This window comes from Erythrolamprus reginae, chromosome 1 (genome assembly GCF_031021105.1).
Source record: "Erythrolamprus reginae isolate rEryReg1 chromosome 1, rEryReg1.hap1, whole genome shotgun sequence".
Taxonomy (NCBI): Eukaryota; Metazoa; Chordata; class Lepidosauria; order Squamata; family Dipsadidae; genus Erythrolamprus; species Erythrolamprus reginae.
In genome coordinates this window covers 387,043,950-387,067,754 of record NC_091950.1, presented here as the reverse complement: position 1 = coordinate 387,067,754, position 23,805 = coordinate 387,043,950, and the positions used below count along the sequence as shown (strand labels likewise).

At 38.0% G+C, this 23,805-nt stretch overlaps 1 protein-coding gene across 2 annotated transcripts in view; it reads left to right on the top strand.

Annotated features, from left to right (window-relative positions):
• The first annotated feature begins 961 nt into the window (after nt 1–961).
• Nucleotides 962–23,805, top strand: part of GATA4 (GATA binding protein 4) — a 56,848-nt gene continuing 34,004 nt past the window's right edge. The window contains exons 1-2 of one of the 2 annotated variants that reach the window (XM_070741748.1): nt 962–993; nt 9,435–10,208. In XM_070741748.1, the coding sequence (XP_070597849.1) occupies nt 9,683–10,208 (526 nt within the window). In that variant the 5' untranslated portion in view covers nt 962–993; nt 9,435–9,682. Of the gene's footprint in view, nt 1,475–9,434; nt 10,209–23,805 lie in introns of both variants that reach the window. The other variant, XM_070741739.1, reaches the window with a different exon arrangement.

Genomic DNA, 23,805 nt, shown 5'->3' with positions numbered 1-23,805 from the left:
AGAGCCTGCAGCTGTCAGTTTTTTAGTCCTGGAAGTTCCTGCATGGGGTGGAGGGAGGTCCCCCCCTCTCTTTTATCCTACTCCAGTACAATGAATCGAATAGGAAGGGATTCCAGAGGAGAATCTGCATAGCTGCAGAACTCACTGCTAAAGATAGGTAACTGTACCCCCTGACATGGAAGCAATAACAGCTATGCACAGGATAATTAAGGGAAGGACCTCTCTTTCTGTAAGGCATCCCCTCTCTTGACATGGAGCCTACCAGATGGAAACGACAACCTGAGGCCACTGGCTGGGGATAAGGTGGCAGTGATGATGGCAGTGGAGAAACACATCTGGAGGGTACCAAATTGGGAAGGGAGGAGGAGGCAGAAACAGTTAAAGCCCTAGTTATGTTGTCTGGGGACACAAGTTGAAGGTGGGTTTCTCCCACCCTGAAGCTTACAGCTGCAACCAGGGGGCCATGAACTTGCGTACCTATGCCCTCTTGCGCTCCCTCTCTATCTCTCAATCACCCTTCCTTCCTTTTTCTTTCTTTCTTTCTTTCTTTCTCTCTCTTTCCTTTTCTTCTCTCTCTCTTTCTTTTCCCTTTCTCTCTCTCTCTCCTTCTCTCTATCTCTCTCCCTTTCTTTCCCTCTCTCCCCTCTCACTTTCTCTCTCACACTCCCTCCCTCTCTTTCTCTCTCTCTCTTCCTTCCTTCCTCCCTTCCTCTCTTTCTTCTTCTCCCTCCCTCTTTATTTCTTTCTCTTTCTCTCCCTCAACATGCTGCGTCCGTCTATTCGTGCGTGCCGGTATGTACAGTATATGCGTATATGTTGTATATATGTATGTATGTATATATATCTCCCCCCCCCCCCCACAGGAATGAAGCTTGGCGCCGGCTGATGGTGCAACAGATACCCTCGTCCTCCCCCACCCTTCTCCGCCCCCCAGCTCATCCCGTCCCCCGCCACGTGGTGCTGTGGAGAAGCCAGTCACCAGGGTGGAGACAAGTAAGGAAGAGTGCAGGGAAAGAAGGACGAAGGGGGGGGGGGGGAGAGAAAGAGAAAAGCCGGGGAGAGAAAGCAAAGCTTCCCATCCGTGGTTGCCCAGAGTCAGAGCGGCGTCGGCGTCACCGGGAGTGAGGCGGGCCAAGGCAGCGCACCCTCCTTACCGTGCCAGCTCCCCGGCCGTCCAGGCAGGCAGAGCTGCAGAGGGAAAGAGGCAAGGCGGACTGGGGCACCCAGGAGGCCCGGCCTGGGCAAGTGAGGGGAGGAGGAGGAGGAGGAGGCGCTTTCGCTCCCGGCGTCTCCAGTGGCCTAGAGGTGACGGCGGGCGGACGCGCGGGCCACCCAGCCGAGAGGCCAAAGGCGTCCGGGCGATTCTTCCTCGCCACCGTTGCGCCTCTCGCTGCTTTCTGATCAGGCGCCCCTTCCAAGGGTTCGTTCGCGAAGGAGGCGGAGGCGAAGAAGCCAAAGGCGGCTTTCCAAGCAGGTCGGTTTGGCTCCGCGGGGGAAAAAAAAGCTCGAAGTGAGTCCCGGTTCCTTTTTAGTTCCGGAACTCCACAACGCGCCTTTGGCGAGCCCTTTTTGGTCGTTGTAGTCTTTCTTGGCTTTCTCAGGTCCCCGGTGGGTTGGGTTGATCTTTTTTTTGGTCAGAAGTTATTGTCCGAGCGACATTTCCCCGGGTCGCGGGTGGGTTTTCTTGTGCGTTATTTATTCCGGGCGCACCCGTTTGGAGCGAAGGGAGCTCCGGTTTGGAGCAAGCCGCGCAGATGTGCTGGCCCAAAGTTATCCCCCTTCGTCCCCGCCGGCATCGCCCTTTCCTTCATTGCTGGGTACAGTATTTTCTTTCGGATGCAGACTTCTCGAAAACAAACCCTTTCTCTACCAGCGTAAGAAATCATAACGAATGTAGTTTTAGAGAGAGGGGGGGAAAAAAATAAAGATTTGGGCGTACCGTTCAACATCCCTTTATTTATCGAATTTGGGGGGGAAAAAGACTCTAATAATAACGCACAAAATATGACTTTCCCGGTAGTTTTAAGATGGACTGGCGGGAGTCCTATACTATATTCTGGATGTTAGGGGTAAAAATCATTTCGTTTGGTTTTAATTAATGGCGTTGGGGTTTTTTTGACGCAGCGTTCATAAGTCAATCCAAGGGAAAGGGTTTTTAAATTTCACCGATCTTGAATTCGATGTCTATATTTGCGCTGAATTAGTAAACACCGAATTTTCTTTGACTATTATTACTCTTGTTCCTTTACTGACATTGATTACTTCAAGCTTGCAAGATATTTTGGGTTAAAAATGTTTTTATTTCCAATTTATTCCAATTAAAAGGGGATTTATCTACTGAACCTCTCTCCTTTGGGGTTTTTTTCCCTAAAGAGAACGAATGGGGGTTTCCTCAGAGAAAATCTGCAGGCCCCTAGAATATTCTTTGGTTCAAAAACAGTAAAATTCTGGTTTTCAAAAGGAGAAAAATATTAGAAAGATTAAAAAACAGGAGACGAGATTATAAAATATAGGTTTCCAATTGTTTTATATTGTCCCTTTCAGAATGGTTGAACGTACTATGGCCGCATTCTTATTCGTATTATTCTACACATGTCCTTTTTTTATTCTGTTGTGATTATTTTAAAACAGTATAGGCAAGTAATATATTTTAACCTGAGCAGGTAAAAATGGCTAGAGAGAAACATTGGATCGGTTTCGACTATCGGTTATTTCTATTTGCGATAGTTTCAAATATTAACGCAATCTTATTTCTCTTCAAATCTGCTTTGAAAGAACACCATTAAAATGATTGCCCATCTTCGTGTAAATATATCTAGAAAATGATGGGTGGAAATAATGCCTTATGGTGTAATTCTGGAATCTTTATGCTACTTTGCTTTTAATTTAAAAATAATTAATTCTTCTTCTCTATTTACTTATAAGAAAGAGATAATTAAATTGGTGTGAAGGCTTCATATTTTCATTCCTTAGATCTGTATTTTGAATTAATTGAATTCCATTATCTAGTAGAAATCACTTTCAAGTCCATTGATTTTGATGGGAAGATTAATACATATTAAGTAGGTAGTAGGTAAACTGTGTTGGTGAATTATGCCCATATGAGACTATGTTGTAGAAATGTATGAAAGGTGCAAATACTGCCCAAATGCAACTATTTCGTTTTTATAGTTATTATTTTTCATGTTTTCCCAACTTCTCTTGAACAATTATAGGTACCCCCATAGTACTTAAGATTTGCTACTTATTATCATTTCACTGGGATATAACAGTAGACATATTTTCTCAAATGACTCTGAAAAAAATGAAATGATAGTAATATGTTACTAATATGTCAGTAATATCAAAATGATTTTAAGGCAGTTGGATTAGGTTATTTTTATTTGACTGAAAATAAATTGAAAATGTGGGGAAGGGGACCTGAGCTTTTTCTATTTCGTCAGATATTTCTTTCAACAGTTTGTTTCACACATTTTTCGTTAATTTCATTTTTTTGAATTTCCTTCCTTTCCTTCCTTCCTTCCCTCTCTCTCTCTTTCTTTTGTTCTTTCTTTCTTTCATTTACTTTCTTTCTCCCTCCCTCTCTCCCTCCCTGCCTGATGAATATAGCTTTCCCTGAGCCATTGAAGAGTAGGAGGGGGCAGAAAGGGACGGGAGGGGGAAAGGTGGTGGCAACCTGAATTCACACTTTAAAATCCACAGCTGGGATACAGCTCTGTGGACAACTCCAGCCGTCCATGTTTCACTTTTATATAAAAAAGCACCAACATCCTATCCTGGTGCATAGCCAAGAGAAAAAGTGAGAAGTTAATAAACTTGTTCTTCAAAACAACTAGTAAAGTCCCGAAGACTGTGATCTTAGGCCTGCTTTCCAGAGAGCAAGACTCATTAAATACAGCAGAATCACCCTCAAACTAGGCTAGCACAGGATGACTCTATGAACAAAAAACGATTAGAAACATAGACGGCAAAAAAAGACCTCATGGTCCATCTAGTCTGCCCTTATAATATTTCCTGTATTTGATCTTAGGATGGATATATGTTTATCCCAGGCATGTTTCAATTCAATTACTGTGGATTTACCAACCATGTCTGCTGGAAGTTAGTTCCAAGCATCCACTACTCTCTCAGTAAAATATTATTTTCTCACCTTGCTCAATTCTTGGTCAATTATTTGTAGAGCCATGCAATCCTAGGTCTCCTCTGCAATCCTTGATGGAGAGCACCCCTTCCCACTCACAAATGCTTGCAGTGGTCAAAGAGGTTTTCCAGCCTCCCCCTAAATTGAATCTCTGCTCTTCGGTTTACCTTCTAGTCTTGCCAGCCCAGGTTGCTTAAGCTGGGTCTGCTGGGGTCCAGAAGATGTTGGGGAAAGGAAAGATCTGGGGAAAGATGACAATAGGCACCAACCAGTTGAATGCAATGCAATCTGGACTCTCCAGAAGCAGAAGTTTTAGTAGTTAAGCCAGAACGTGCATTGGTGCATGTTGGAGGCTGGTAGATCTGAATCTCACTCACTTTAGCTTCTGGTGTTGGGTGAGTAGGAATTTTGTCCAAACCTACAAGATATGCACAGCTCAATCAGTTTCTTGATCATAGGTCATTTTTCAAAGCCATGAGTTTGTCTTATAAAAAGGAAGTAATGAGCAGAAGAGAAACTTCTGAGACTCTTTCACACAGAATGGACAAAGTCTGTCTTTTCACATTTGATTTATAGGTCGCCAGGTAGACATACTGCTCTAGGTACATTTGAGTTTTTCTCTTGCACTTTCTCTCTCTCTCTGCCCCTCCTTCTCTCTTTCTCTGCCCCTCCTTCTCTCTCTCTCTCCTTCCCCCCATTCTCTCTCCCCCTCCCTCCCCCTCTCTCTCCCTCCCACCCCCCTCTCTAGTTTGATCTCAAAACCTTATTATATGTGGATTCGCCCAAGTCTACACTAAAGCAGGATTAAGCATTTTATGAAGCAGTGTGTTCTCAGAACTCAACTGTTTTTTTAGCATGGTTATATAAAACAGGCAATTACATTATGCAAATATTTGCTTTAGCATAGTATGCATGTGAGCAGATACATTTTGTTTTGTTGACCTGTATATTGTGTGAATGTGGTTCATAGGCTTATTTGCTTTAAATTAGTATTTTATATAAAACAGTCACAAACAAAAGTAATAAGAAAACAGATCACAAATAGACTTTTAGGGCTGAGTAGCCATGATAGATCAGGATTATGAGAATTGCACTTTGATATTTCCAGAGGGCATAAATTTGGGTGTGTGTGTGTAGGATTTAAAGTGGACTTGAGATCTAATAGCTGTGTACTCACACTAAGGTTAGGGACAGATTTTTAATATCCCTATAATGGTAGCTCGGATGGAAGTGAAGGGATACCATTTTTTGTCTTATTTAGAAAATTCCACTTGGTGACGGTGGTATGTTTATGTGTGTGTATATTTATTTATTTATTTATTTATTTATTTATTTATTTATTTATTTATTTATTTATTGGATTTGTATGCCGCCCCTCTCCAGAGACTCGGAGCGGCTAACAGCAACAATAAAACAGTGTACAATAGTAATCTAATATTAAAAATGATTAAAAACCCATTAATATAAAAACCAAACATACATACATACATACCATGCATAGAATTGTAAAGGCCTAGAGGGAAAGAGGATCTCAATTCCCCCATATACACGTGCAATGTGTTTTTACTTGCAGAGTTAACTCATGCTTTTAAACAACAGTCAATTCTTTCTTTCTTTATCATTTACTTAGAGTAGCCAAAGATCATTAAGTGCTACGCAACAGCATAGTCAACTGTCATGGTCATATAGATCAGAGGTCTCCAACCTTGGTAGCTTTAAGACATGTGGAGTTCAATTCCCAGAATTCCTCAGCCAACTTGGCTGAGGAATTCTGGGAGTTGAAGTCCACAAATCTTAAAAGTTGCCAAGGTTGGAGACCCCTGATATAGATGTCAGGAGTATTTTTGCCAAAATACTAAATGCTAAAATTTTGGGGATGTTCAACTAAATATATATTCAGCAAAACACTGTTGTGCTTTGTTAAACTGGGCCAGCCTCAATTTACATTGAGACATAATTTTTTTCAAATAATGTATCAGGACAATTGGAAGGGCAAGTCATGTTCTCATCAGGAAATGAACAAGCTCACTTTGTTCCTGCATCAACAGAAATCAGAACAGCCTTCCCTAAGCGGCTGCTCTCTAGATAGAAATATTATTAACTGAATATTTTTTTTTAATTTGAGTCCAATACATCTAGCTAGTTTCAAATTGGGAAAAGCTGTGTTTGAAAGGCTGCATTTTCTTCATTTTTTTCGTTTCTTCCTATTCTAATATTTTAGCTGTTTATGAATTCATTTGGTGGGAATTTACATTGATATATGTGTGTGTGTGAAAATTAATGGTGCTATGTGTATCTGTTAGCAATAATTAATCCTGTAAATTATTCCTGAATATGGTTTTGCAGGAATCCAGATCACGGTCACAGTCACAATCCACTGGAATTGTGGATTATTATGGTGTAAATTCCTGTACAGTAAAGGTAGTCCTCGACTTGCAGCAGTTCATTTAGTGACTGTTCAGAGTTACAACGGCACTTAAAAAAATGACATAGAGTAGAATAGAATATTATATACTGCTCAAAAAAATAAAGGGAACACTCAAATAACACATCCTAGCTCTGAATGAATGAAATATTCTCATTGAATGCCTTGTTCTGTACAAAGTTGAATGTGCACAACAGCATGTGAAATTGATTGTCAATCAGTGTTGCTTCCTAAGTGGACAGTTTGATTTCGCACAAGATTGATTTACTTGGAGTTATAATGTGTTGTTTTAGTGTTCCCTTTATTTTTTTGAGCAGTGTAGCATAAAATAGGATAGGATAGAATAGAATAGAATTTTATTGGCCAAGTGTGATTGGACACACAAGGAATTCATCTCGGTGCACATGCTCTCAGTGTACATAAAAGAAAAGATAAGTTTGTCAAGAATCATAAGGTACAACACTTAATGATAGTCTGGGTACAAATAAGCAATCAAATCATATTAGGAACCAGTCAATATAAATTTTGTAAGAATACAAGCAACAAAGTTACAGTCATACAGTCATGTGGGAGGAGATGGGTGATAGGAACAATGAGAAGATTAGTAGTAATCGTAATGTAGACAGTGAAAAATTTGACAGTGTTTGGCTGGAAATAAAAAGAAAGCATTATATTAACATTATATTAAAACTCCAAAATGGCTGTCTACAATGGAAGCAATTATATATCCAAATACAATTGATAGAAATAAAATGATAAAATACAAGGATATTTTAGATGAAACTGGAAAACCTAAAAGCGGAGAAGAGTTATGTAAACAAATAATAATAATTGATTGGCTGCCTTATGCACAAATACAATCTCAATATAAGATAGACATGGAAGAAAATGGAGTGACAGGCCCAGAAAACAAAAATATTTCCAAATTGCAATATGAAAGAACTGAAGATGTGGCCAAAGAACCCATGGTTGCATGGGCGCAAAATATAGGACATAATATCCACTTGGCAGATTAGGAACAGGTATGGAATAGAAATCTTAAATTATCCAAATCAATATCATATTAAGAGAATTATAAAATGTGTTGTTGTTATTATTATTATTATTATTATTATTATTAATAATAATAATAATAATAATTATTATTATTATTATTATTATTATTATTTATTTATTAGATTTGTATGCCGCCCCTCTCCGAGGACGAAATGCCATCCTCGAGGACTCGAGAATGGCATTTAGCCTCAATAAGTTTAGCAAAAGTTTACCCAAATTTGAACCCAATTGGTTGGAAATGCAAAAAAACAGGTACTTTCTTTCACATGTGATGGCTGTGTCCTGAAATGAAAAGATTTTGGACTAAACTACACAAATAGATGCAGGAAATAACCAAAATATCAATAGAGTGTACATCAGAGCTCCTCCCCCTGGAAACATTAACAAAAGACTATAATAAAAGTATCAAATATTTAGTATTACATACTACAGCCAGGATAGTATTTGCACAGTTTTGGAAAAATCCAGATATACCTGCAGAAAGGATAATAATTAATAAAATTTACGAATGTGCTGAAATGGACTGATGTACAATAGAATTACGGGGCCAAAAAGATTCAGATATTGTAATACATGGGAACAATGTATCAGTGGATTAAATTTAGAAAAAAAGAAAAGCAATACATAAAAAAAGTCTCATAATATGTAAATACAAATGTGTTTGTAATAATGATAAATGAAATATGATTAAGTGTAATGCGTCAATGTTTAAACAAAAATGAAACTCCGTAACAATGTAGAATTGCTCAAAGAATTATTGTAACAGTTATTTTAAAGAAAAGATTTGAAAACTAATAAAATTTAATTTTAAAAAAAGTGCTCAACAGTGTTAAGGGAATTATTTGTTTAGCAGAGTGATGGCATTCAGAAAAAAACTATTCTTGTATGTAGTTGTTCCGGGTGTGCAGTGTTCTATACCATTGCTTTGAGGGTAGAAGTTGAAGCAGTTTATGTCCAGGATGCAAGGGGTCTGTAAATATTTTCACAGCCCACTTTTTGACTCATGCAGTATACAAGTACAGTACTCAATGGTAGCATTGGTAGCAATTGTTTTTTCTGCAGTTCTAATTATCCTCTGAAAACTGTGTCTATTTTTTTGGATTGCAGGGCAAGGAAGGTTATAAAGTTACTTAACAAATATCTTACTTAACAACACAAAGTTTGGGCGCAATTGTGGTCATAAATTGAGGACTACCTGCATAGTTCCCTCTAAGCTGAGCAGTGAGCAATCACTCACTTAAAAGCCATCATCAACTCAGAATTTTTCAAACCTGCCCAGAAGCCGAGATGGAAAGAGTGAGAGGGAAGGAGAGAGAGAGGAAGAGAGGAAGAGAGAGAAACAAATAGAAAAAAGAGAGGAAGGAAAAGAGAAAGAAAAAGAATGGGAGTAAGGAAGAGAGAAAGAAAATCAAAATCTAGTTTGAAACTAGCTCAACTCTTTAAGTGGCATTTTGATATTGATAGAGTTGCCCTATTATGAGCTCACTATTATAGACACACAGTACAGTATTTTATTTTTAAATTCTCTGAGGCAAAACATGGTGGGTTTTTTATTTGTTTGTTTGTTTGTTTGTTTATTTATTTATTTATTATTTCTGTGCCGCCCAGTCCCAAAGGGACTGCCGCTCAGACACTATACTTTTCCGCCCCCCCCCCCCAAAAAAAAATTAGAGGGAACACTAACTACCTGTATCTATCTCTAACCTATTTCCCAACCTTCCTTAAAATACTTTTAATGGGGAGGCCTTTCTGCTTTCTTTTTCTCTTTTTCGTTCTGTATTCAATCTCATTTTAATGTTGCCTCTGTTGTAGGTGTGAAGATCCCAAGATTCTGCCAGTCCTGATGGCTCAAAGAAGACAGGAAAGATCTAAAGTGGGACCTAGGCAGTTCCGCTAGGGATTTTTTTCTTGGATTGGAAACCATTCTCACTGGATCTGAGTTGGAACTGAATGGTCCATCCTGCCCTTTGTGGAGGAAGGCGCCTTCAAACTTGGCTCTCTGGAGATAATTTGTCCGTGTGGTTGGGTTCCAAATCAAGGGCCAATCTGCACCTTCAAAGATGTACCAGAGTTTAGCAATGGCAGCCAACCATGGCCCACCAGCATATGAAGGGACCAGCAGTTTTATGCACACCACAGCTGCTGCTTCTCCTGTCTACATACCCACCACAAGAGTCACTACCATGATCCCCAGCCTGCCTTACCTCCAAGGGAGTGGTTCATCCCAGCAAGGCAGCCCAGTCTCCAGCCACTCCATCTGGACTCAGCCCGGAGCTGAGAGTGTCGCTTACAACCCTGGATCTTCTCATCCATCAGTATCCCCAAGGTTCTCCTTTGCTACCAGCACCCCCATCCCAGCAACTACTTCCAGGGAAGCACCTGCTTACAGCAGCCCTCTTAGTATCTCGGCCAACAGCAGGGACCAGTATGCTCGGAGTTTCAGTGGCTCCTACTCCAGTCCATATCCAGCAAGTTATATGACACCAGAATTGGGCACCAGCTGGACTTCATCTCCCTTTGATAGCCCCATGCTCCACAACCTTCAGAATCGGAGTACTCCAGGAGTTTCAAGGCACACCAACATAGGTAAGAATGAATCTTCTAAACTTTCTCATGGCAAAAAGGTCATACTATTTTCAATCTGGGATGGATCGCATGACGTTGATTGAATTTTAAAAGATAAGAAATACTAGGCAGCTCATCAGTGAATTTAGCAATTTAGTATACTGGTCCCAATGAAATAAACATTAAATGTGTCTTTTAAAAGGAAGCCAAGATTCAACAATATAGTGATCTCAGGTGCATTTTAAAAAGTGCACCTGAGATTAAAGAGGGAATTTTGGTAACTTCCAATTCCACATAGTTCTTGTTTTTACTCTATTTATAATTTTCTGCATTGGGGAACTGCTTCCTATTAGCTTCATTCCATGAACTGTGATCCCGTCACAATGTATCTGGGCAGAAGTCCTTATGAACACATTGGGAATTGTTTCTGGTTGTGTCTTGTCCTCATGATCTAGCTCTATCCTATAATTCTGGCCTGAAAAAGACCTACTATGTGTTTTAGGTACAAGCAACAAAAGAGTTATGGCTATATTTATTATTTTGTATAATTTGATGCAGAAGGAGGGCATTGGCTAACCTTTGAGGTCTTTGCAACATTAAGCAATTTTTAATTTATTATTAAAAGCACATCGCATAAAAATCTTAACTTTAAAGCTTTGGTTTATATGGGTTAAACAATTAAGGCTCAAAATACTAACCTGTTCAGTATACTTTGTTAGCACTGCAGATGTTGCAGGTTGTTTTGAGAAAGGCAGATTCTTTGGGACAGGGTTTTTCAACCATGGGTAACTTTAAGAGGCGTAGACTTCAAATCCCAGAATTCTCCAGCTAGCCAAGGTTGAGAAACAATGCTTTGGATGATATGCAGATGGGTACTGCCTCTTACAAGCAAAATAAATCCTGGGTGCTCAGCTATAAACAAGTTAAAGTGCTTCATGTATATTTTCCCAGGAATCCTTTAAAAAAATAAATTAGAAATTATTGTACCGATAACATTCAGTGATAAATTGGTAACTTACAGAGTATTGGAAAGACTGCAATTCTAATCTCCCAGTCAGCCAGTTCCTGTGTGTTTCTTTCTTTCTTTCTTTCTTTCTTTCTTTCTTTCTTTCTTTCTTTCTTTCTTTCTTTCTTTCTTTCTTTCTTTTGACCATCTATAACAGTGATAACGAATCTTTTCTGGCTCAGGTGTCAAAAGGGTGTATACGCACGCGATAGAGCGCATGTGTGTGCCCACACCCATAATGCAATGCCCTCACCCCTGCGCATGCACACAGGGCTCACTGAAGCCTCCGGACTTCCAGTAGGCCCACTGTACTGTTTTCACCCTCCCCAGGGTTCAGGAAAGCCTCCTGAAGCCTGGAGATGGCAAAAAAATCCCAGCCCAACCAGAAGTTTGGAAATGAACTTGCAGTTGAGCCATTAGGCCATTTTTTGCCATCCCCAGGCTTCATGAGGCTTTTGTGAAGCTTGGGGAGGGGAGAAAACAGCAAAAAAGAACACCGAAAATCAGCTGTCCAGTGCACACATGCGTGCTGGAGGTGACCTTGCATGCCCTCAGATATGGCTTCATGTGCCACCTGTGGCAAGTGTGCCATAGATTTCCATTACTGAGCTATAATGTTGATACTGAATAGTATGTTTTTCTGCAGAAATCTGTTCTATTGATGTTTAAAAAACTGAATATGATGTGTATAATAAGCTTAGAAGAAGCTGGTTACAGGTATACGTTCCCTGGAAAAAATAAATTTGATAGATGGATGGGTGGGTAGGTAGGTAGGTAGGTAGATAGATAGATAGATAGATAGATAGATAGATAGATAGATAGATAGATAGATAGATAGATAGATAGGACACTGAAATCCTCTTAGACTTTCATTTTATAGACTTACAATTAATTATCACTAAGGACAAAAAATGAATCAATCACTATACCCTTTCATCTCTCTCTCTCTCTCTCTCTCTCTCTCTCTCCCTCCCTCCCCTCCTCTCTTCCAGTTCAAATACTGTACAGTATTTAGTAATGTTTCTGCTCCCATTCATAGGGAAGGAGAAAGGGAAGTGAGGAGAAAGAAAAAGGAAGTTGGGATTTTGACATCATTTTTTTTTATTGGGTTACCACCCTATAAGGTAGTATTTCCCAGCCTCTCAGATGTATTGGACTTTGAGTCCCATAATCCTTTTCTTACCTGAGGGCAACAGAATGGGATAGGCTTCTAGAAATAGTTTCTTGTGATGATGCAGTCAGCTTTCCTACTGGTTTGCTTTTCTTCTGCTTCTCTTTTAAGAAGGTCAGGACAGGAGACAAGATAATTAACTGCCTTTCTGCTTTAAAAAAACCCACATTATTCAATTTATTTATTAGATTTGTGTTATAATAACCCTAAGAGCTTGGTTAGACTGAAACTGAAATGGCTAAGGGTGTTTCAGGATTAACCAAAGTTTTTCGTCAGAAGGTGAAAAGTTAAATCTTAGTTTCCCAAAATTGGCCAGTTATTCTGACCACTAGACCACACTGGAATTTGATGTGAATTCAGTTGAGCCATCCTTTCATTGCTACCTTATGTACATCCAAATCAATTTGGTTGATGGATTTTAAGTTCCATCCATGCATTCCTCTAGAAATGGAACAAAATTAAGACTCTAAAATTGGGGCAAAATGATTATTGATTGAAAGCAATCATTCTAAAGAGGGGAGAGAGTGAAAAATTAAGTTCTCTTTTTCCTTGTGACCCTTTTGATTTTTACATTTCTGATTTTACATGAATAAACCAATTGCACTAAATGTCTGTTACATTTACCTTATTTTTTTAAAAAAGATTTGATTTGTTTAATTAAATGAGTGTTCCTAAATATTTTTATTTTATTTTTCAGCAGGAGCAGGAATTAGAATGGTATACAGAATAGGTCAATATAAAAATCATAATTTTGAAATAAATACAGAAACAACCTGGCAGCTTAGTAAAACTCAGTATAAAGAAGCATACATTGTGAGCAATTAAACCATACTGAAGTTGTTTAAATCTGGCATGCCTACTGGGCCAGGAAAATATAATGTTGATAGGTGCCAAATGGACATCACAGTTGGCCTCTAAGGTGAACCCTTTGAAAGTACACATGTTGTAAACTGGGATGAAGGGTATGTGTGTCTGGGCCAGCTTTTCTTTCAGTCTTCTCTCCCAATTAAATTTTTAGATAGTGGATTGGAGAACTTTACAGTAGTCTGAGTGACTCTAAAGTACAATTTCAGCTTTTAGTCAGGCTGGTGTTATAGGTGGCTGGTCTTTTAGAGATCACAGCAGCACAACACCAGGTAGTTGGGAATATAAACAGGGGGGGGGAGATATATAATTAGTTTCATTTCCTACTTAAGAAACATCTGGTTGGTTATCCCTGGGACAGAATGCTGGTTTAGATAAGCCTTTCATTTGATCTAATATGCTGTTCTTTGTGTTGAGCAATTCTTCCCCAAAATTGCTGATAATGTTGGAGATTTAAATGAATTAAGGGCTCCGTTTAGCACCATGAAATTCAATTCTGATTAAATTTGGGTTCAGAAATCAATCTAGTTTTTCAATGGAAGATTTTCAAGAAATATTACTATTGTAGGCTAAGTTGGAAAGTGAAAAACAAGTCTTTGAAGACAAATCATTTCTATATCGCTACGAAGTAAACTACATAGCTGTGTCCACAAAACTATCAGGAATTGAACTTCATTTGAAGATTATATTCCTTCTCATCTTATTACTGGTGTTCCTTAGTCTGTCTCTAAACAGCAGGCAATGCCTGTGACTTTGTTCTCTGCTTTGTACTCTGCTGTGTGATGTAGTTGGTCAAATTTTCCATTCACAGCCAGCACAGAGACCTGCATTACATCTACACTGGTAAATTGTCTTTTGTTGTGACTAGGGCACTATGTTGGTCTTCAAATGAGGCTGAGCTTTGCGAAACTTACACACCCGTGTTTGCTTTTGCAAGCTGAGAAGAATAGGGAAATTTCTGTGGAAAAGCCCCCCTTTCTTCCTCACTTATACATATTTAAATGAAACACCAGGACCCCCTGGGCAGCCAGCCAGAGGTGTTACTTATAAATAAGAGGATAGGCTTTTCTTTTCTTCAGTAAGGATTTAAGGAGGAGAGAAAAATGATTAGGGGTTTGTTTGATTTGTTTTTTTAAGGGAACATTTAAATGGAATATTGTTTAGATAGGATTGATACTATAGGATTGCAATTTTATGAATTATTTCCATTCTAAGAGATTTATCGATGATAATGAAAATTCCCATTAAATCCAATTGATAACAAACAAACAAACAAACAAACAAACAAATAAATAAATAAATAAAATTTTTCATTCTCTTCCTTGAAGCACTGTTAGGTTAGATTAAATTTGAGATTATCTTCCTCAGATTTTTTAAAATCTGAGGAAGATTTCCTTTCTAAGAGATTTATCGATGATAATGAAAATTGCCATTAAATCCTATTGATAAATAACAAACAAACAAACAAATAAATAAATAATTAATTGTTTTCATTCTGGATAGAATTTGGTCCCTTCCTTGAAGCACTGTTAGGTTAGATTAAATTTGAGATTATCTTCCTCAGATTTTTAAAAAAATATACTGTATACATACATACATACATACGTACGTACATACATACACACATGTATGTATGTATGTATGTATGTATGTATGTATGCATGCATGTACAGAATGAACCAGAATGTTCAGCTTCAGTTGTATTAGCACCACTATCTAAACCAGCATTTTAGGGTCTGCAGGTCATTTCTGCGGCATAACAGCCCTAATTTCTCATGTGATCCTTTGGGAAAATTAATTGCCCACCCTGATTTAAATCCTGCCAAATGACCATGGAGGACTCGGTCCATCTCACATGATCCCTTGATGCTGGAACAATATCTTCATGATCTTGGATATAATTATTCTCAGATATTGCTCACTTTGTACGGCTGCTTCTCTCTGACATCAGACCCTCGTGTACTTTATCAAAAAACAAAGAATATCAAAAAACAAAAAAATGCTTAACATGAAGTATTCAATAAGCCTTTGAATTTGCTTCATAGCGTTATCTTTTTTCTTGGAGATCTACGGTAATTATTAATCCCAGAAAATAAAGGGAACACTCAAATAATACATCCTAGATCTGAATGAATGAAATATTCTCACTGAATACTTTGTTATTTACAAAATTGAATGTGCACAACAGCATGTGAAATTGATTGTCAATCACTGTTGTTTCCTAAGTGGACAGTTTGATTTCACAGAAGTTTGATTTACTTGGAGTTATATTGTGCTGTTTAAGTGTCCCTTTATTTTTTTGAGCAGTATAGTTTTCTGTATTATTTCTGGTTGGAAATTGTTTCTTTTAGGAATGTCCAGCCTTGCAGTTAATGTAAACAAAGCACAACTGCTTTCTGCTGCAAATGTTCCATCCCTGTTTTGCAGTTGTCCAACTTTTTTAAACCTAATATGTGAAAGCAAAACTGCATTAATAGCAAACAATACAAAGTAAATCAAGGAGGATACAAGATATTGTCCAAAGGGTGCTTTTTTAAAAAGGAGGCAACTGGACTTTCTTGTCTTTTTCTTTTGAAGACCTTTCACTTCTCATCCAAGAAGCTTCTTCAGCTCTGACTGGATGGTGTGAAATGGAAGGATTTATATTCCTTGCAGATAGTTGATCATTTGCATCCTTTTAGAGAGTTGTTGAGGCCACTTGGATGTTTATCTGTGTCCTCAGGATCACCTGAGTAGTGCTAATAGTTCCTGTAGTCTGCAATTTTTCTGGAAATAAGCTCATACTAATTTCCCACACCATTTGAGGGGGGTTCATCCCAAATTGCATAGCTAAAAATCTTCAAAGGAAAAAAAAACACAAGAAAGTCTAGTTGCCTCCTGGAAAAAAAAATACCTTTGGGATAACCATGATCTGAATGTCTGAGAATCGCTAGAGATATAAGATGTAAATCCATATATTTAAACAAGGCTGGTCCCATTGGAACATTCTATATAGTCAGAATTCGGCAGTAATTTTTCAAAATCATATACAGTATATGAAGGAAATGATATAATTTAACATTATAATGTGAAGAAAGTGGAAAATATACTTTAGTATTTAACTGTAGTAGCAATGACTGCAGCAGTGAATAAAGAAAAGATTCTTAATGTGAAAATAGTACTAGAGTCAGTGTTCCCTCTAATTTTTTTGGGGGGTGGGAGGAAAAGTATAGTGTCTGAGCGGCAGTCCCTTTGGGACTGGGCGGCACAGAAATAATAAATAAACAAACAAACAAACAAACAAACAAATAATTAAACAAACAAACAAATAAACAAATAAAAAACCCACCCTGTTTTGCCTCAGAGAATTTCAAAATAAAATCCTGTACTGTGTGTTTATAACAGTGAGCTCATAATAGGGCAACTCTATCAATATCAAAATGCCACTTAAATAGTTGAGCTAGTTTCAAACTAGATTTTGATTTTCTTTCTCTCTTCCTTACTCCCATTCTTTTTCTTTCTCTTTTCCTTCCTCTTTTTTTCTATCTGTTTCTCTCTCTTCCTCTCTTCCTCTCTCTCTCCTTCCCTCTCACTCTTTCCCTCTCGGCTTCTGGGCAGGTTTGGAAAACTCTGAGTTGATGATGATTTTTAAGTGAGCGATTGCTCACTGCTCAGCTTACAGGGAACTATGACTAGAGTGTTGGTATTTTAAGTTCATGAAAGGTTTGCACTGTATAATGTGCAAATTGCTACCTGTCCACATATCACTGAAAACTGTGCTCTTTCAAATGTTATGATTTCCAAATTAAGAATTACCGGTAACTTAGAATAGAGTAACTTTTTTTTCCCCTTAGATGAAGGACATGCTTTCCAAAAGGTAACAGCTAGAGTGAAGATAAAATATAGTCATCTGATTTCAAAGATACTTTATTGAACAGTACTTTTTTTTTAAAGACATCTTGGTCAGAATCACAAACATCTAGATCAGAATTACAAAAACAATCTAAGGCCTTCTGCAAGATATTGCATGGAACATGTCAACAGCGATGACAGGAAGAATGAGAGAATGTAGCAGCTATGCTGAATGAAGGATGCAAAGCACTTCTCCTAAGATTTTGGAAAGTCGTGTGCAGGAAATATATGGAGAAAAATGCTTTCATTTAATATGTTGGTTTATTTCCCCCAAAATTGTCTTAAGATATCATGATGAAAATATATATACTGCTCAAAAAAATAAAGGGAACACTTAAACAACACAATATAACTCCAAGTAAATCAAACTTCTGTGAAATCAAACTGTCCATTTAGGAAACAACACTGATTGACAATAAATTCCACATATTGTCAGCACATTCAACGTTGTACAGAACAAACTATTCAATGAGAATATTTCTTTTATTCAGATGTAGGATGTGTTCTTTGAGTGTTCCCTTTATTTTTTGAGCAGTTTATTAGTTTGCCAATTCAACAGATAAATTTTGTAGTTGCATATAAAAAAGGGCATTGAAACCTGATTGCAAATGAATAGAAAGGTTGAAAGAGAACCTCTATGCATGGAAGCACTTTCTATACATATAAGATTAATTATCCCAAAGAAAATTTGCCCCCTCTACCATAAGCACAAATCTTATCTGTAATGTAATGGTGTGATTTGCTTATTCTTTCCTCTCCTTTTTTGCATTTTTCCTTTTACTCAATATGTCGCAGTCTGTTGCTTTTTGGGTGGGTTGGACTATACTCCTATCATCCTCCAACAGCAGTTGTAATCTAACATTTTTTTAAAAAATAATACTGTATATATATATTTTAAAAACCCTTCATATTAGGAGCGTCTATGAAGATTTTCCAGGTCATGATTGTCCTAAAGGTGCTCTTTCAAAGCACAGCTGACACTTTCTTTGAAGACATTTTGCTTATTATCCAAGAGCGTCTTCAGTTCTGAGTGAATTAGAAGGAGGTTTGGAAGATTGGGAGGAGGGAGTTGTTTAGATTAGGGATTTTTTTTCATTATATCAAAAGAGCAACAGTATATAAGGTTGACAAATCTAACTCTAATAACTGGATAACTAATTTATTTACTTCGAGTTTGCTGAATTTATTATATTTCAAAAGATTCAAAAGTTCCTAATTTAAATTTTATAATGTAAATAGCATGTCATATCCCCTGCCTTATTCATCCCTCGCAACATTCCATTAAATAAATTAACCCGACAGCATGCCTAGAATCATTGTATTAGATACCTAGATAATTAAATGCCTAGAATTATTGTAAGATTATATTTAATCAAACATAACCCATTTTAAATGGGTTACATTAATATATGTATATTGTATGGAGACAATTTAAATAACCCAACCTTTGGAAAAATGGCTAAAGTTTGGAAAAAAGTTAGTGGTTTATAGCAATTGACATCAGGAGTCAGGATCCTGAGAACTGTAACTGTAACTTTCAAGGGGGATCATTAATCTGAATCTGTTTGACAAGAGCAGTGTCTCATAAGAAATAAGGAATTGCTGTCTATTTGGTTCTGGCACTCTGGCAGCACCAGCTGAATTTAGTACCATTAGTTTTCTGACCCATCTTCCTTTATAGAATTTCCTTATTCAGTTTTATCCCAGCAATATCAAGTTTTTGAGATTATTTGGTCTGGAAAAAAGTGGACTTGTCTAATAAATTATTATTATTATTATTATTATTATTATTATTATTATTATTAATAATTAAATTTGTATGCCGCCCCTCTCCGCAAACTCGTGGCGGCTCAGAGCAGCAATAGAAAACAATATACAATACAAATCTAATATTACAAAGTTAAAAACCCATAATTTAAAAGAACATGCACACAACATACCATACATAAACTATATAGGCCTGGGGAAGATGTCTCAATTATCCCCTGATAGAGATTATCCAGGGAGAATCTCTAACTCTCCCTATTCCTCTTCTGATACACTCTTAATGCACCAACTGACTTTCAGAAATGTTCAAGAGCTTTTTAGTTATCCTCTTTTCATTCATTCATGCTCTGTTGCTATTCAAGACAAAAATGTACTCTCCAGATTACCAGGCATTTCAAAATCATAGTTTAAAACCATACACAACATAGTCATTCCTAAGCAGTAGCCCTACAGATATAACATTGTCCATATGTTTTTTGCAGGAGTTAATATTACATTAATATTTTACGGAGAAAAATAAATCTCCTTTGAGTTGAGTGGGAGTAATATCAAAGTAGTTTGCCATTGCTTTCTTCCGATGTTGTGCATGTCTTTCTGTGTGTTTTATCCTCTGTTCTCAATCATCACAGATAGCATACTATGGCATACAAAGTTGTCAAATATAGTTTTCATGGTAAGTTCCATGCTACCAAAATAGTTTAAATCGGAGAGATTGGAATGCCTGGCAAGTCTCGGGCTTTATTATTATTATTTAAAATTTTCCTGCTTAAGCAGAGTCTTCCCTTTGCATTTCCAAGCACATTTCTGTTCCTTTTTTTTTTACCCTGTTGGTGAATTCCTACAGTCGTTCTACAAGCAGCAGGGGAGCAGTGGCTCCTGTAGCTTGTATTTCCATGGATTGTGACATTTATATGGTTTCAGCCTTTTGCCATAAACTAGAAGACAATGGGAGGGATTTTGACACTATGCTAATAGCAGGGCTTGATTCCCCCAGTGTTAATGACCAGTTGAACCTTAAGCTTTATGGAACCAAGTGTGGACTTTGAGATCAAGGTGCCAGCCAGATTTAATTCTCGGCTGCCAACTGTTCTGAGTCCTGCTTCATTAGCATCCTTTCACCTAGGAGCCTTAAAAGTAAACTGTTAATGAGTACACAGTATGCCTCCATCTATAAAAGGAGAGGGTGCTGGGACATCTATTCTTCCTTTGGTTTTGTACATTGCTTGTTTTATTTATAGTGACTTTTCAGTTTTAAGAGTTAAACCTTGACATTAAAAGTAGATTTGAGAGTGAATAAATCCTACTGAGCTATAGCTCAAATTAAATGTTGGAAATTGGTAACAGGAAACTAAATCTGGTGGATGGACCCATGATTGAAAATTGGTAACAGAAAACTAAATCTGGTGGATGGACCCATGTTGCGATCCAGTACATTCATCCTTGATAAAAATAAATGGGAGGGGGTCCTTAGGTCAAATGGGAAATGCTCATTGCTGCTTGGGGGCACAAATATATATCTGTCTTAGAATAACAGGGGGGGGAATACTTCACCTACAGTACATTGATATAGAGTTCCTCAATGTAAAAATGGTAACTAGAGAAATCTTGTCACTTCTTGCATGGAGATGAATTAGTTTAGATGTGGATGTGAGCATGCAGTGAATTTCGGTGTCCCAAATAGGCAGAAAGAAATTTGGGCAAGAAATTTGCTGGTTGTGTGACAATGAATGGTAGAAAATAGGAATAATTTATGTTGCTATATTCCCCTGCATTTTTTTTTGTTGGATACATGACAAATGATCATGATGACCATCCTATTTTTAGCCATGATTGCTGAATGTAATGTTCTTGTTCAGGGATAATATGTTTTTGGGTAGGAGAGGCTTGGAACCAACAGGGAGGGGATGGCTTTCTCTTCATGTCTTTTTTGTTGTTGTTGTTGTTGTTGCAATCTTCTTGAAATATTTTGATAGATTCTGTCTAGATCCAGAAGGGCTTTTCCCCTCCTGTTCTTCAAGAAAGCAGACTCTTACTTGCAAATGGAAACTCTTAACCTCAGTAGCTTTAAAGGGAGTTTCAGAATTTACACCTCCCAGCTAAGCTTTTGGTAGTCTTTTCACAGCTTCTTTTAGTTTCTCTAACATCTACTTCCCCACCCTTTATTAAAAGAACTGCCTTTCCCATACTTTCTTTTTTAGAAATTGTCTTTACATGTTTTAAAGCAGCATTCTAGTTTAAGTGGGTGTGGGAGCCTTTGAAATGACCTCAAAGATACATTAAGAGAATGACCCTTTTTAGAGAACATTATCAAAGAATTGAAAGAATATGAAGAATATGAAGGGAGGAGTACATTCGAAGTTCCAGCTCTTAAACTGACTGCTATCAAATATTAGCTGGCCAAGACTTTCTTTATTTGTTTGCATTCCACTGCAAATGAGTTAGGCATGATTAGATTGAGAGCAGTGGCTTTTACCTTTCTTAGTCCATTCTTTCTTCATGTTGCTCTTGTCTCCTATTGGGGTTCTGTGCTTGGCGTACACAGTCTGGGTTGCAAAAATCTGGATAACTACATGATGGTCATGTAGCAAAGAGATGGAGCACCCCAACCCAGTGTTTGTGTGGATTTTCTGCGGGCCAGATAGCTTAGCCCAATGGAGTAACTATCAAACACTTAGAAACCAGAAGCCTTGAGTTTTAGCCGCAGCTTAGACACAAAGCTACCGTACTCAATGACTTTGGACCAGTTAGGCCCAGGAAAGAGGCAATGGCAAATCTCTTCTGAAAAACTCTGCCAGGAAAACTGCAGAAAACTCTCCAGGCAGTTTCTGAGAATCCAGACACAATTAAAGAGGGGTGAGGGAACCTCTAATGCAAAACCTACAGAAACATGTTTATTTTCAAAGCTCGGTGGTAAGGGTGGTCTTACCAGTTCTTGTAGACCCCAAAGTTGTTGTTTCTCTTGCTGTCACTATATTTATTCTGCTGATTTCCATGCAGCACTGCTTTCCTTCCTCCACTCCACCCCAGCTTCTGGAATGGAAGCTATAGGAAAACCTGTCTGGAATATTCCTTGCCTTTGTTAAAGTGGCTTACCGTAGTTCTCAACCTTTCTAATGCCGTGACCCGTTAATACAGTTCCTCATGTTCTGGTGACCCCCAACCATAAGTCTAGCACCAATTCTCTCAACAGAGCTTTAAGCTGATTGGCAGGATGGTCAGAGGGACACCCCCACTGTACTGACCTGATTGGTCGGATTGTAAAAATATGTTCCAAGGTGCCAGAATAGAAGCTTTATTTCCTAACACAGTGGGAAATTTATCTTTTCCCATGGTCTTAGGCAACCCCTGTGAAACAGTTGTCCGACCCCCAAAGGGGTCCAATCCCCTAGGTTGAGAACCACTGGTTTAGACCTTCCTCTTTCAGTAAGCATTTAACTGTGATACTTAATTTTAACATTAATGCTGAAATACTAATGTTAAACTTAATTTATTTATTAATCATTTATTTATTAATCAGATTTGTATGCCGCCCCTCTCCGCAGACTCGGGGCGGCTCACAGCAATCACCATACAATGTAAACAAATCCAATATTTAAATTAATTTTAAAACACCACAAGTTAAAACCAATCATACACACTAGCATACCATACATAAATTTTATAAGCCTAGGGGGAAGGAACATGTCAATTCCCCCATGCCTGATGACAGAGGTGGGTTTTAAGGAGCTTACGAAAGGCTAGGAGGGTGGGGGCAACTCTGATATCTGGGGGGAGTTGATTCCAAAGGGTCGGGGCCGCCACAGAGAAGGCTCTTCCCCTGGGTCCCGCCAAACGACATTGTTTAGTTGACGGGACCCGGAGAAGGCCAACTCTGTGGGACCTAAATATCTACTTAAATATCTGCATTGAATAAAACATGTTCACATTATTGAAGATTGTTATTATTGTTACTGATTATTTCTTAATACTTAGTATTGGGATATCATTAGTATTAGTAACATAGTATTAATACTGTTGTCTACTGGCCTGTAAACTTGTGTATTGGCTGTAATTTGAGATTATTATTATTGGTGCTGCTTATTGCCTAACATTAGTATTAGTGCTGTAGAATTAATATTGCTATCTGCTGACCTGTAAACTTTTATATTGGCTTTATTATTGGTTCTTATAAGTTGTTCTTGGTTTGTAAATTATTTATAAATTACTCTCATTCATCAGTTGAGCTGCAATGTATAAATAACTCTATAAGTAGCAGTAAGATCCCCAAGGATCTGAACTACAATTAGTTCAGTTTAATTGATTACCAATGAGTGAAAAGGAGCAGCAAATCAGAGGTGGGTTCCTCCCGGTTCTGACCAGTTCACCCGAACTGGTAGCAAACCACTCATGATGTCACGATGTTGTCACAGAACCCATTTGCTCAGTACAATTATTTTTTTTAAATTGAAAAAAAATTGAAAAAAAATTGGGGGAATTTTTTCCTGGGGGGGGGGGTTTGGGTGCATGTAGAAGCCAGGTTTTGGGCATTTCCCACGCATCACCATCTTGTTTTTGGCTTTTTTTTGGGGGGGGGGATTTTTAAATATTTTTTTTGACACTGCTCATGTGTGCAAAGGGCACACAAATTGTGCATGCACCCATGAGGCGCATCCATTTGGAGTGGAAGTGAACCAGCAGAGAGGTAAGTTAGAACCCACCCCTGCAGCAAATGATACTACAATTTTTTAATAGCAGCCCTTCAGGACCGAAGAGCTTTCTAGCCAAATGGTCAGTATTCACTATAATTTCAGATATAACTGATATCCTTTGAAATGCATGTTAGAAACTAAGAAAAACACTTGATGAATACAGTGAATAACCACACTAAAATAATGCGGGATATTGGAAACTTGCTTCCAAGTACAGGGTTGAAAACTGGA